This window comes from Polypterus senegalus, chromosome 17, assembly GCF_016835505.1.
Source record: "Polypterus senegalus isolate Bchr_013 chromosome 17, ASM1683550v1, whole genome shotgun sequence".
In the NCBI taxonomy this organism is placed as follows: Eukaryota; Metazoa; Chordata; class Cladistia; order Polypteriformes; family Polypteridae; genus Polypterus; species Polypterus senegalus.
Window position 1 is genome coordinate 75,279,997 of NC_053170.1, and position 13,459 is coordinate 75,293,455.

The 13,459-nt window shown below is 35.7% G+C and overlaps 1 protein-coding gene across 2 annotated transcripts in view; it reads right to left on the minus strand.

Annotated features, from left to right (window-relative positions):
• Nucleotides 1–3,129, minus strand: part of kiaa1522 (KIAA1522 ortholog) — a 148,937-nt gene extending 145,808 nt beyond the window's left edge. Inside the window, exons 1-2 of one of the 2 annotated variants that reach the window (XM_039739525.1) lie at nucleotides 2,447–3,129; nucleotides 2,073–2,327 (exon numbers count right to left, since the gene is read on the minus strand). In XM_039739525.1, the coding sequence (XP_039595459.1) occupies nucleotides 2,073–2,283 (211 nt within the window). In that variant the 5' untranslated portion in view covers nucleotides 2,284–2,327; nucleotides 2,447–3,129. Of the gene's footprint in view, nucleotides 1–2,072 lie in introns of both variants that reach the window. The other variant, XM_039739524.1, reaches the window with a different exon arrangement.
• Nucleotides 3,130–13,459: the final 10,330 nt, after the last annotated feature.

A 13,459-nucleotide genomic window follows, 5' to 3' on the forward strand; every position in this document is an offset into this window, starting at 1 on the left:
TCACACAAAGCTAGAAATACTGTATACATGAAGTACATTACATGTGGTATGAATCAGGGCCAAATATTTATTTCACTATCAACATTTGTATAGCATTCAATCTGATAAGATTGTGCCGATCAATTCAGTGTAAAAGTTATTTGGCAGATTGCTAGCAAGATACAGCCACACACATTGAAAATCTGTGAAACAACAGCCAGCCAAGATGCCTCTGAGATACTACTGTACTTGCTTTCTTGTAAAAATATATTCTGCCCCAGCAGCAAAATAGACTCCATAAAACCATTGAAAAATTTGTTTCAGGTTTAAATAAAAGTACCCATTCTCCTTTAATGAAAATCCTAATCATTTAACTAATAATTCCAATAGGATCCATTTATCCATCCACCCATACGTTTTTCCCTTTTTCTTAACCCTCAAGTTGCTGGAGCCAGAGCTCCACTGGGGAAAATGTAGGAAACTCTTGTTGTTTTTAAAACCACTACTTTTGAAAAAACTAAATTGACATGTTCCTTCTGCCACCAAGTGGAAGAACCTGTAGGTACAAAGGTGTTTCCACTGTTGGCAATGAATGAATTTGGTTAAGTGCCAGCCAAAACAATGTAAGATCCACTAAGCTGAGTAGAATGAAATGGGCACACTAGATGACAAAGGAAGAAAATGGGTAACAAACTAAACTAAAATCAACAATTCAAGAATTGTGTTACACTAAACAAACTTGAAGATTGCTTAATTTGCTTTATCCATTACTGAGTCACTTAAGCCTTGAACCCATTCTGGCAGCATAAGATATCATAAACTAACGTTTGACAAGATGCCAGTCCTTTGCTGGGCGCAGTGGAACAAACATCCACACTTACAAATACTCTACCAGTATTTTGAGCATTACCCATTAACCTAATATTTTCACCTTTTTTTATGGCAATAAACCACAATGCCCGTAGAAATCCTGCAAATACAGAGGGAACTGCCACGTGGCCCCTGGAGCTGTGAAACACCTTCCAATGAAAAGGTAAGCATGCAACCACAAGAATAAATACAAAGCTGTAACTCTGCATCTTGGTGTTGTGATATAACACTGCAAAAGCTCTGTTATTGACCTAATTATTTTCTTATTTATTAATTTTGCATATGCATTTCCCCAAGACAAAGTCAAAGGAAGCCAGGACCAGCAGCACTGGAACATTGTCAGCGTATTGCAGGATGTACTAACAACACCCACACTTACAAACTCCAGAATAATGTGGATTACCCAACGAACCTAGGCTGCACAATTTATGGGTTGTGGGAGGAAGATGATAATAATTGGGATATGAAAAATATACTACCTCCACCCAAGCACTGCCCAAGTTGTGAAATGAACCCACATTCCTGTAGCAACGAGGCAAGAGTGCTAACAATTGCATTGCAATGTTTTACACTAATGCATTTAGTCCAAAAATATGAGAGATGTTTTAAGTAAAATCTAAGAGGTTTAAGAACAGTGGAAACTGTTGAATCATCCCCAACATTATGAATGCCAAATGTAGAGTCATTAAACACTGAAAATTGTTATGTATAATCAAAGTTCATCTAAACATCTGGGACGGACACTCCCAAGTTAATCAGTTTCATGCAGTTCAACTCTTAGGCTTTTTTACTGTTTAAATTGCTGAGCAGTCCTTGGATAAGAACACACACTAACAATTTGTGACCTCTAAGACAGTTGGGAGTGATGTAATTTGTCTGTCATTAAAAAAAAAACACTTTTGCTGTTTAGAAGTGTATTTTTCTTAGCTAAGAAGCTAACCTTTCATTTCATAGATAGGTTAGCTTATAATTATTCTAAAGGAGTCTGCCAAGAAAATCATTTCAACACTGAAATATTTACAAAGCTTTGCATCAGGATGTATTAATTTCCCAGGCTACCACATTAAACATTTACGAGGGTATATCTATGTTAAGAGCAAGTACAAATGTGAAAAATCAGTATGGTAACTTTTGAAAAGCAGGCATCCAAGACACCTTTAGATTTCTTTTTCATACAATTGATGAAATTCCACAGTTGAACAGCTGTACATGTCACAGCTTACCTTTATGACCCAGGCTGTTCTGCTTCTTTTTGCTCGTGACATCTCCACTCCCCGCTCTCACTACAGGACTATCTGCATTCTTTTTATTCTTTTTTCTGCTCTTCATCCAACTAAAGGCACGGCTTAGTGACCTGGATCGCTGCTTTTTAGCATCTTTGATGCCATTGCTGTCAACAGATTGACCTGTCATTCCAAATGTCTTCTCCGACATCTTAAAGGCACTTGTCAAAGAGAGAACTCAATATTTCAGTTTTTCTAAGTACAAAAGAAAACAAAATATCTCAGCATAAATCAATAAAACGTACTAAAGCCATTCAGTGTTAAGAGTTCTTGAAAAGATCAGGTAGTGAAAAAACAAATAAAACGTTCACTACCTACAAACTGTAACAAATCTCAGTTCAATCCAGGTTGTTTTGAGGAAAACATTTGTGTAAGAAGAAAGCCCCTTGTGCTCACTCAAATTTGTCTCGGAATGTCTGCCACAGAACTCCTGCTGTCATTTCACCCTGGGCTTCATATTGGCAGCTGAACACTTCTTTGTGTGTGAAGTAAAATGCAGGCAGTTTCCTGAAATACTTGCTATTGGCATGAAATAATGAAGTCCGGTGCACTGTTTGTACATCTACAGTTTGGACACAAAAACCTTAAGCAACTGTGGTCCACTGTTATAGCTTGCATCGTTCTGTGGTCCTCAACTTGCATTAAGAGGGTTTCAGCTCCTTGTTGACTTTTATTTTACAGTTCCTTTGTGCTGATGCTCCTCTCTCACATGATAGTAGAAAACCATATTTTCCACTCCACCCTGCGATCAGCGGCTGATCTGGCCTTGCCTGCCACTTATAGGAAGCTTGTATTCTTACTTTTAGCACACTGCTGGAGTTTTCATAAAAGCAGGAAAACAGCAAATCCCCATTCTCTCTATGTTTTAATCAGCTGTCTTCTTTACTCCCTTGATGGATTGCAGGCATTCATTGATTGCAGCCATCCAGGATTCCCTGATATAAAAAAAGAGCTGAAGCTCCTCTCTGTGCTGTAGGTAGGCTGCAGGAGTTTATGTGAACTGAAATATGATCCTGACAGGACTCTCAGGGAACTGCATAAGAGAAAAAAAAACAAAAATCCGCCCAACCTCTTCATTCTGCTGAGCTAATAAAACGCCGTTCTTCTGCCAGAATCACTGCCCTATAGCACACTCCATTTAAACAGAAGATAAGACCTTTAACTAGTTAACCGACTGAGGGCTGGTCTGCTGCTTTCTGTGACAGAGGCCGAGTGGTGTTGTAACTTAAAGGAGAGGCACCCTAGCTCAGCGCTGGACTGAGACATCGTGACTTCAAGGTGACAGCACACTGCAGACTTTCTGTAGGTAATTCTTTTGTCTACCAATCTCCACTCAATGCTGAGCAATAACTAAATAATCACAGCAATGCCAGTAAGTGTGTTGTTCTGTTAGTGTTGCACTAACCAGTTTAGAATAACTTTATCTTAATGCAAAATGACCTTAAAATATTAGATATGGATTATTTCATAAATAATTTAGCCTTTTTATTGACCCTCATTTATCTGTAACCTCTTCAAAAAACTGCGAATATAAGAAGTGTAAAATCAATATCCATTCATCCATTCACTGTCTAAGCAAATTCATTATACCAGCAGCAAATCATTTCTGGTCTCTCTCAGTTCACTGCTTCGGGGGTCCAAGTTATTTTTCTTTAGCATTCATTGCAAGAGCAGTTTGTAAAATGGTTAAAAAATAGATTTTCCATTTTTGTTTAAGAAAGCTGATAGCATTTTGAACCCACAGCTAGATAGCAACTCAGTATTGATCTGAATTCTGTCTCTGTCTCTCTTTGTTTTTTTTAGCTCATTCCACATTTGAGCGGGGTTTAGAAGGGATTAGCAGCTCATAAAAAACAAACCAAACAATGGATAATTTCTTAGGCCTGGTTGACTTCAGAAATATTCAGCCACTCCCTGTATGTTTTAGAAATAATTAACCAAAGAGCTCATTTAGCATTGAAGGTTAAGAAACAGCCAACTTAGAATTAATATTAACAGTGAAAGTAAATAAATAATACAGTTTTTATGTTTTAACTAGTTTTTGTTCTTTTACTGATACATTACAGTACATTAAAACTCTGTCTATTGTCTTGCTTTGCTCCACAGTACTCATTCACTCTACCCTCCCCTTAAAAACAGAGGCGCCAGAAAACAACAAAAGTAATAGCGTGAAACAGAAATGTCCATGAGTACTCCAGATGCTGGACATAAAGAGCTACAGTATAACTAAGAAAGGCTACTGAAGTTTTAGAATTGCACAGTGGTTAGCGTTGCTGTCACGCAACCTCTGAGACGTAGGTTCACTTATCACTGTCTTTTTGAGTTTCTTATAGGTTGCAAATAACTAATTGAGGTGCACACAAAAAATTAGAATAAAATGTATAGGTGTTTATTTGTAACCTATAAAACATTTGAAATGTTGCATTTACAAAAGTATTCAGTTTACACCACTATAAATATTTATATATTATTAAAATCTAAAAATAAAATAGGGACGTATCGATTGATGTATTGAGTAACTGCCTACGGCTGGAAAATAGCATAAACAAGGCATGCTCATATAACATCATACTTCTTTAATTAATATCTCTTATACAAGACATTAAATTGATCCGTTTTATTATAGCTGCCTAATGATAGACTTAGTGGCTTGAAAAGGAGGAGGCATGTGTATAAATTACTATGCATAATCCAGGAGATTGTCATTCTCTTTTATGATACTTGTAGAGGCAAAGTTGGGCTATCCAGCACCTTTATTTCATTTTTATAACATATTCCACACATCAGTAACAAAAAGGATTTGAGGCAAAGGACTGAATTGCCTTGAATGTGAATTATTTTGCCATCCTTACACAAAGAGCTAATACTGGACTTTAGGAAGAATCCTCCTCCTCTACAGCCTCTTGTCATCAAAGGGACTGAGGTGGAGAGGTCCGACAGCCACAGATTCCTGGGACTGCAGGTTTCATCAGACCTGAGCTGGACTCTTAACACCACAGCCACAGTGAAAAAAGCCCAGCAAAGGCTTTATTTCATTAGGCTGCTCAGGAAAGCTGGTTGAACCATTGCCCTCTCACCCAGGCCTACAGAGGACTGATAGAGAGCATTCTCAATGCAGGCATCACTGTCCGGTATGGGAACACCACACAGGTAGAGAGGAAGGCTTTGCAAAGAGTCATAACGGCTGCGGAGAGGATCATAGGGACAAAACCTCTTTCAATGGATTTTATGTTCGCACATTGTTGTCGGATAAGAGCAGATGGAATTATCATCAACTCAATCCTCCTGCTCACTTTTAGCTAACAATCAAAAAATGTATATACAATCTGAGACACAGCAGAGCGGACAGCATCATCACTCTCAGAACAAGGTTTTTCAATAGTTTTTTTGTCAGACTGATGGTAAAACAAAATTACTGAACATGTGAAATAACCCCATATTACCTCACTTCACTTGTCATGTAAATGACGAGTGATAAATGTGAAATATTTTAACTGTGCAATATCTGCAATATAATTGTATTTTTTTGTGTAGATATTACCACCATTTTGTATAGTGTTGGTATAATTCATATTATGTATTTATATTGTTTCATTGTTTACTTTTTCTTTTATATGTTTACTATGATGATTATGAAAAAGCTCTGCACAAGAATTCAAATGTGCCTTGACTGTTGGTTTTATGCACAAATGGCAAATAAAGAAACCTTAACCTTAGCCTTTAACACAAAGATGCCTACCTGGCCAAGTGACTGATCTGCACATCCCATATTTAACAGGATAACCAATACTCTTTAACATGGCATACATGGCACATGGCATAACTAGCCAAGTCTGAGTGACATAGCATAACATCACAGGTCTGAAGGAAACAGAAAAAGTTACAGCAGAAACCTACATTTCAAAAAGGTTCAGCACATACAGGGCTCATTCCATACCTAAGAAGTAATCTCTGTCCTCTGTACTCAGTAATGTTCACCTGAATGGTGATTAATGAGAATTGCAGTCTGTTGCAATGCACACAAATATAACCACATGCTGCCATTATTTTCTTTCACCAGTCAATCTGCATTCTTGCATTATAAATGAGACCTGAGATGCATGGAATTAGAAACACACAAAAGTCATTCTTACAAAAAAAAGAAAAGAAAAATGGACAAGGATAAGGGGCATCCCTATTTATTGTACCACTATGCTACTAAAAACTGTAACAAGAAAATGTTATACAATATTATTAAATATAATGTTTTAAATAACTGGAGGGTTGTTAAAATTATCAGTTTTACTGTTTCTGAACTTTATTGTGAAGACTTCACAAAATGTGCAAGTATGAATTAAAGAACAATTATGAAAGAGTAAAAACCCCCAACACTTATATTCTAAAGTTGACACATCTAGCTAAATTACAGGAAAAAAAAGTATAGTGATGTATAATAAGAGTGCCAGTGAAATATTTTTTAATATTTGTATTTTAATTCATCCACTTTTTTGAATCTCAGAATAAAGAAACACTTTAACAGTTATCATTAGTACAAAACGAAACACACAATAAACTATGTAAAAAAGATAATCAGTTCTACTCGAAATGGGGTATGTTAAATGTAGGCAATGTAATATCTTCTAGGATCCTTAAATTAGTCATTTCATATCAGATATGAAAAGGTAAATTATTAATTTGAAGACTTCCTGGTCTTTACTCCTCATTCGTTATCAAGATTTGCTAAAATTGATCTGAGTTAGTAATCCATTAAATTAAGTAATCTTATTGCATGAATTTGTCCAAACTAACTCTGTCAGCAGCTTTCTAAGGCAGATTAAATCTTGAGGTTTTCCCAAGCATGAATTGTACTAAACACTCACATTATTACACTTTAAGCATCACCTATGCCATTAACAAACAAAATGTCAATAACCTTCTGTTAAAGTAATAAATTAATGCATAAAAATAAATACACTCAGAAATAAATGAATACACACAAAAACGCATATAAATGTTCAGTTGTATACAAATAGCCACCATTAAAGTGTCACTGCTGCAATTCAAGGCAGTTGATTAAAGGCAAAAAACAAAAAGATTCATTGGCCTTTTTAGCATGAATCTTTTCCACTTAAAAACATGATTCAATTACTTTCCAATAAATATCCAATTAACAAACAGAACTATTCTGACTAATAATTGCAATATTTTAAAATTCATCAAAATTCTGAAAACCTTAAACCTGGGCCTACAGATTAATAATTTTGCCGATTAATTTTAAAAGCTAGAACTTGTATGAGAAACAGGTATTGGATAAAGCAATTAAAACTTAGATTTAGATTTGTAATGCAAACCATAAATGTTGAGAAATTGAAGTTTCTCAAGAATTGAAGAATTGAAGAAATTGAGGAAAACAAAGTTTCAAGTTTCCTTGTGTACTTGTGTACTAGACAAATTAAATTTTATACGTAGGGGCTCAATGACACACATTATGATTACTTTTGTAAATTGAGAGATATAAATATTAATAACCCAAAAGTGTAACTTAGAAATTGCTAATCTAAAGAATAAGAAATCTAAGTTATCGTACATATATCTACCTAATGGTAGTAGCAGTAAACTAAATATCATGAGGTTGTAGATTGAGCAGCTTACATCTAAATCACAGAGCACTGTATCACAACCTGTCACTTCATATGTCTACTACCTTAGTAAATTTACATTAATGACTAAATAACAAAATTAAACCACTGCCAATAATGAATGCAATTAATGCATCTTAATTGAATGACTTTATGCCTAATTCTTTCAAAATGACAGTTGTTAAAACTTTTCCAAAACAGTCATGTTTTAATCCTGATGTTCAATAATGGTAGAATAATGTGATATTTACCACTAGAGGTTAATGAGAAATTGTGCTCTCATAGCTTAGATGTTATCTTAAAATATAATTATAATAATAATAATAATGATATTTCATGCACACGGCACACACAGGCTTATGCGATTCTAGTTAAAATCAGACCATTTGGATTTGCTTGACTAGGCCAAAAATATCTTGATGATCTTTCCAGTAAAGTGAATATAGTCCAGATGCAGAAGACTACCCTCCTTGGAACTGTCCACATACTTTGTAAGTTCATGACCACTGAACTATGAGACTTAAAGAGCCTGGTAGGTACCTTGTAAAAAGCAAATGGCACAAACTGAGGGAAAAAAAATAATATTTTAAAAATTCATAGAAAATTGTATGTTTTCACCATGGTCACACCACAGGGAAGCCAATATTCATTTTGTAAATCATATGGTAATCACTCCGACTTTTGTTATGCTATCATCAATAAACTTTTCAATATAAGAACAGATTTTTTAAATATTGGTTATTTTATTGTAAGGATGCTGAATGAGACAATGCCCTTTGCTGGTTCAAATCTCAAAGTATACTCAGGATTTGAATTTATAAATAAATGAATAAAAAGGTTAGAGAAAGTCAATCAATCAAAGCAAATCACACAAAGGTGACGATCAGGAGCCCACTTAAATACCACCCAGTCATGCACAAAGACACACCAGTTTTTCTTAGCTTATTGTGGCCAGAAAGCCGAACTGGCATATACTGAGAATTTTCTACAACAGGAAGTCATGGAGTTTGAATCCAGAACAATAAGGTTATGTGACAACTATGCTAACTTCTGCACCATTATGCTGTTTATATTAAATGTGAAACTCTTATCAATAATTCTGTTTTTGTTAGGCCATAATGCAAACAAAAAAATTAAAGTAAATCTATTCACGAATAAAAGTCAACTTCTGTATTTCATTCAGTTGACGGCCTGTCAGACAAAGTGCAAGATACTTTGAGGCTAAAGGTGGAGGTGCCTGAAGTCCATCAGCAACTGTACAAAGAATGACAATGAAACTATATTGATGACTACATTCCATATGTGCTGAATTAAACTTTAGCGCTAATTTGTAGTTCACAACACCACACCTTCCTTTAATGTTCTCAGTAATGTTGGAGATTGCATGCTGAAGTGCTACAATGCACAAGACTTGGAAAGACTGTGAAAACGTTTTTAAAACAACTGGCATCCAAAGCATTTGACCCCACATCCTAAAAACCATCAAAGACCACTTAGCATTACTATTCCACACTTCTTACTCTCCCAGTCTGTCATAGCAGCATAATTTGAAAAAACCAACATAATACTACTGTCCAAAGAGTCCAGTTCTAAAGGACTACTTCTCTACTTCTCTGGCTTCAGTTCTTGGAAAGACTCACATCAACAGTTCAATTGCCTGCTTCTTAGACCCAGTCCAGTGTGTATTTTAAAAAGGTAGTACTTGTTTACTCTTCTCCCATGATGCTCCATTATAGTAACTCTAACATCATCATATTTTCTGATGACACCACTAACAGCACTGCCAGACCATTTTAACTGCATATGAGAATATGTAGGAGGGGAGATATAATAATATGGTGTTGCATTACAAACCCAATCCTAAAGCATCACTAAGATTAAAGACCTCAGTTTGCATATAAGAAAACAAAATCATCAAAATCATTATCATTATCGTTATTATCAGAATTGATGGAGCAACTGCATACGTTGTTAGTTGCATCAGTTTCCTTAAGTTACAGACATCAGGTAACACTGAGGTGATAAGTGAAAAATAAACAAAAATGCCTTTGCATTCATATGTTTGACAGGAAATAATGGAGACATACATTCAATTTGCTTATATTTTTTAAATACAAAAACATATTTTTTTAGTACAAGATGGTGATATCACATTGTGCTATGGTAACATAACCTAACAGAAAAGAAAGATCACCCAGAGGTTTCAGACAAGTATTCCAAAAATTACAGCATTTTGTGTATCGTAAACATTAGAACATTAGAACATTAGAACAATCTAGACGAGAACAGGCCATTCAGCCCAACAAAGCTCGCCAGTCCTATCCACTTGTTTCCTCCAAGAAAACATCAAGTCGAGTTTTGAAAGTCCCTAACATCTTACTGTCTACCACACTACTTGGTAGCTTATTCCAAGTGTCTATCGTTCTTTGTGTAAAGAAAAACTTCCTAATGTTTGTGCGAAATTTACCTTTAACAAGTTTCCAACTGTGTCCCCGTGTTCTTGATGAGCTCATTTTAAAATACCAGTCTCTGTACTAATTCCCTTCATAATTTTAAACACTTCAGTCATGTCACCTCTTAATCTTCTTTTGCTTAAACTGTAAAGGCTCAGCTCTTTAATCTTTCCTCATAATTCAACCCCTGTAGACCTGGAATCAGCCTAGTCGCTCTTCTCTGGACCTTTTCTAGTGCTGCTATGTCCTTTTTGTAGCCTGGAGACCAAAACTGCACACTGTACTCCAGGTGAGGCCTCACCAGTGCATTATAAAGGTTGAGCATAACCTCCTTGGACTTGTACTCCACAGATCGTGCTATATAACCTAACATTCTGTTAGCCTTCTTAATGGCTTCTGAACACTGTTGGGAAGTTGATAGCTTAGAGTCCACTATGACTCCTAAACCCTTCTCATAAGGTGTACTCTCGATTTTCCGACCGCCCATTGTGTATTCAAACCTAATATTTTTACTTCCGATGTGTAATACTTTACATTTACTGACATTAAATTTCATTTGCCACAAATCTGCCCAAGCCTGTATGCTATCCAAGTTCTTCTGTAATGATATAACGGATTCCAAATTATCTGCTAATCCACCTATCTTGGTATCATCTGCAAACTTAACCAGCTTGTTACTTATATTCCTATCTAAATCATTTATATATATTAAAAATAGCAGCGGCCCTAGCACTGACCCCTGTGGAACACCACTCTTAAAATCGGCCAGTTCTGATGAGGTTCTTCACACCATCACCCTCTGCTTCCTGTGTCTGAGCCAATTCTGCACCCATCTAAAAACATCACCCTGAACTCCCACTTCTTTTAACTTGATGCCCAACCTCTCATGTGGCACCTTATCAAATGCTTTCTGAAAGTCCAGATAAATAATATCATTTGCTCCACTTTGATCGTATCCTTTTGTTGCAACCTCATAGAATTCCAACATGTTAGTAAAACACGACCTCCCTCTTCTGAACCAATGCTGACTGTTCAGAATAACTCCTGTCCTTGCCATGTGTTGCTCAATCTTATCCTTAATAATTCCTTCCATTAATTTTCCTGTGATGCTTGTTAAGCTTACTGGCCTATAGTTGCTTGGATCTGCCCTGTCACCCTTTTTATATAATGGGATGATATTTGCCATTTTCCAGTCCTTTGGAATCTCTCCAATGCACAGTGACTTCCTAAAAATATGTGTCAAAGCATACAGTAACAGTAAAGTTCAACTGCAGACTCTGCCATGGAACTGGATTTCCAGCAATCGAATAATCCCACCTCTATGATTAGGAAGAGAATAAAGCAGCATCAAAGCTGAGACTTGCATGCATTTTGGTTAAGTGCATTTATTATTTTATTGATTTTTTTTCAAAACATAAGAAGGTTTTTAATGAAACATACTCCTTAGGTGACAGATCTGGTACATTTAGGCACTGATCAATTTCTTTCTTTGTAAATTTGAACTAAATAACTTTATACTGTATTAACAAGAGCTAACTTGTCTTAAAGTAACAAGAAGCTAATGGAGGAATCTTTTGCTTTTAGCCACTCTTTCTTCAGACTGTCTGAGGAATTTCTCCCCCACACCACCCGCATCACACACATTTTTCAAATGAAAATATACAAGAGTACTCTATCAGGTGTTCAAAATGTTGTTTTCCTTATTGTAAAAAAATAGGACATTTAAATAACAACACAAATTTGTAGGACTAATAAATGAAAATATTCACAAATAAGTTTCCTGTTAGCTTTCACTTACATTGAAAGTTTAACTTACAGGTTTGTACATAATTTTCCCCTTCAAAAGTACGGTAGTTGATATTCTTATTATTTTGCCCAAAGTGGAATATTTTGAGGAGTTTCATAAAATGAAAAATACAAAATAGTAAAGTGGCAAACAACAGTATTTTACCATAATTTATATTACATAAACAATGGCGAGGGCTTTTTCTTGGTATATTTAGATTGGCTGTCTGTGCAATCCAACTACAAACAAATGTACATCGATGGAAACATTCAAAATTAAATACATACAATTAAAGTGAAGCTTGCAAAATTACTAAGTAAAAAAGATTGTGCATAATTGTTAGTTTACGAAAGGCTTTAAGGTCTGTAGCCACAGAAATTTGAATTGCACTGTCATACGTGGATTTCCCTTCAATCCCATTTGTTTTTTATTTTCCAAGAAGAAAACACAGAAATGCAACGCCCTCTGCCAGTGATTTAAATGGATGCTAATTGACATATTTATAGAGACTGCAAGTAAACAGAGCAGACCTTTTTTCTGCCTTCAACTTCCATATCAATTTTAAATTATATTTTCTAACCTAAATGTAACGGCAACTGATTAGGACCTGTATGTCTTACATATTCCGTGACAGAACCCAGCAGGGATTTTCTGAGAGACTTCTTAACTGCAAAATCCCAAAATTATAGACTCAAGTCCATAGAGTGTCTTGGCTGACTGCCCTCCCTTTAAAATGCTGGACTTCTTTTGACTGACCACTCAGGAATAATGAAACAACTACACAGAGTATCTGGGCATTAGGCCCACACATTTTATTTAGAAATAAAAAATACAGTTTCCAGATTAAGACTTGCTTTCTAAGGCCTTAAATAACATCACAGGGTTTTTTGATTTAGGGCCAATACCCAAACTGGTTTCAGTTCCCCTCAAGGAACAAAGTGTCAGAGTGATACCTCATGTTAGGAAAAGAGAGACTCCCCATATCTTCTCACATCAATTTAGTTTGTTTCATTTTTAGTAGAAAATGTCCCTAGTGAATTGACTATGAGAAAGCAGCTAGAATTGTAGGAGTGGGTTTTCCCCAGTAAACTACATTACAAAATACAGTATAACATTCTTAAAAACAGCTTAATCCAGTTCAGGGCTGTAGCATCAGGCATAAAGAATAAATAGGGGGGAAGATGGGTCCTCAGTATAATTCTGGGCCCACTCAAAGATATCAGTTAACACACGTCTTTGAGATTTGGAAGGAAAGCTAAAGCATTTAGAAAAATCCAGGCAGACATGAAAACAACATGTAAACTTCACACAGGAATCACCAGTCATGTATCTAAGAAGCAGCAGTGATTACTACTGTACCAAGCATTGGCTATATAAGAGAGAAAAATACCTGGGGAATGGCACATGACTGTTTCTTCAATAATGGGAACCAATAAAAATATAATGCACACTTTCAGAGACTACTATAAA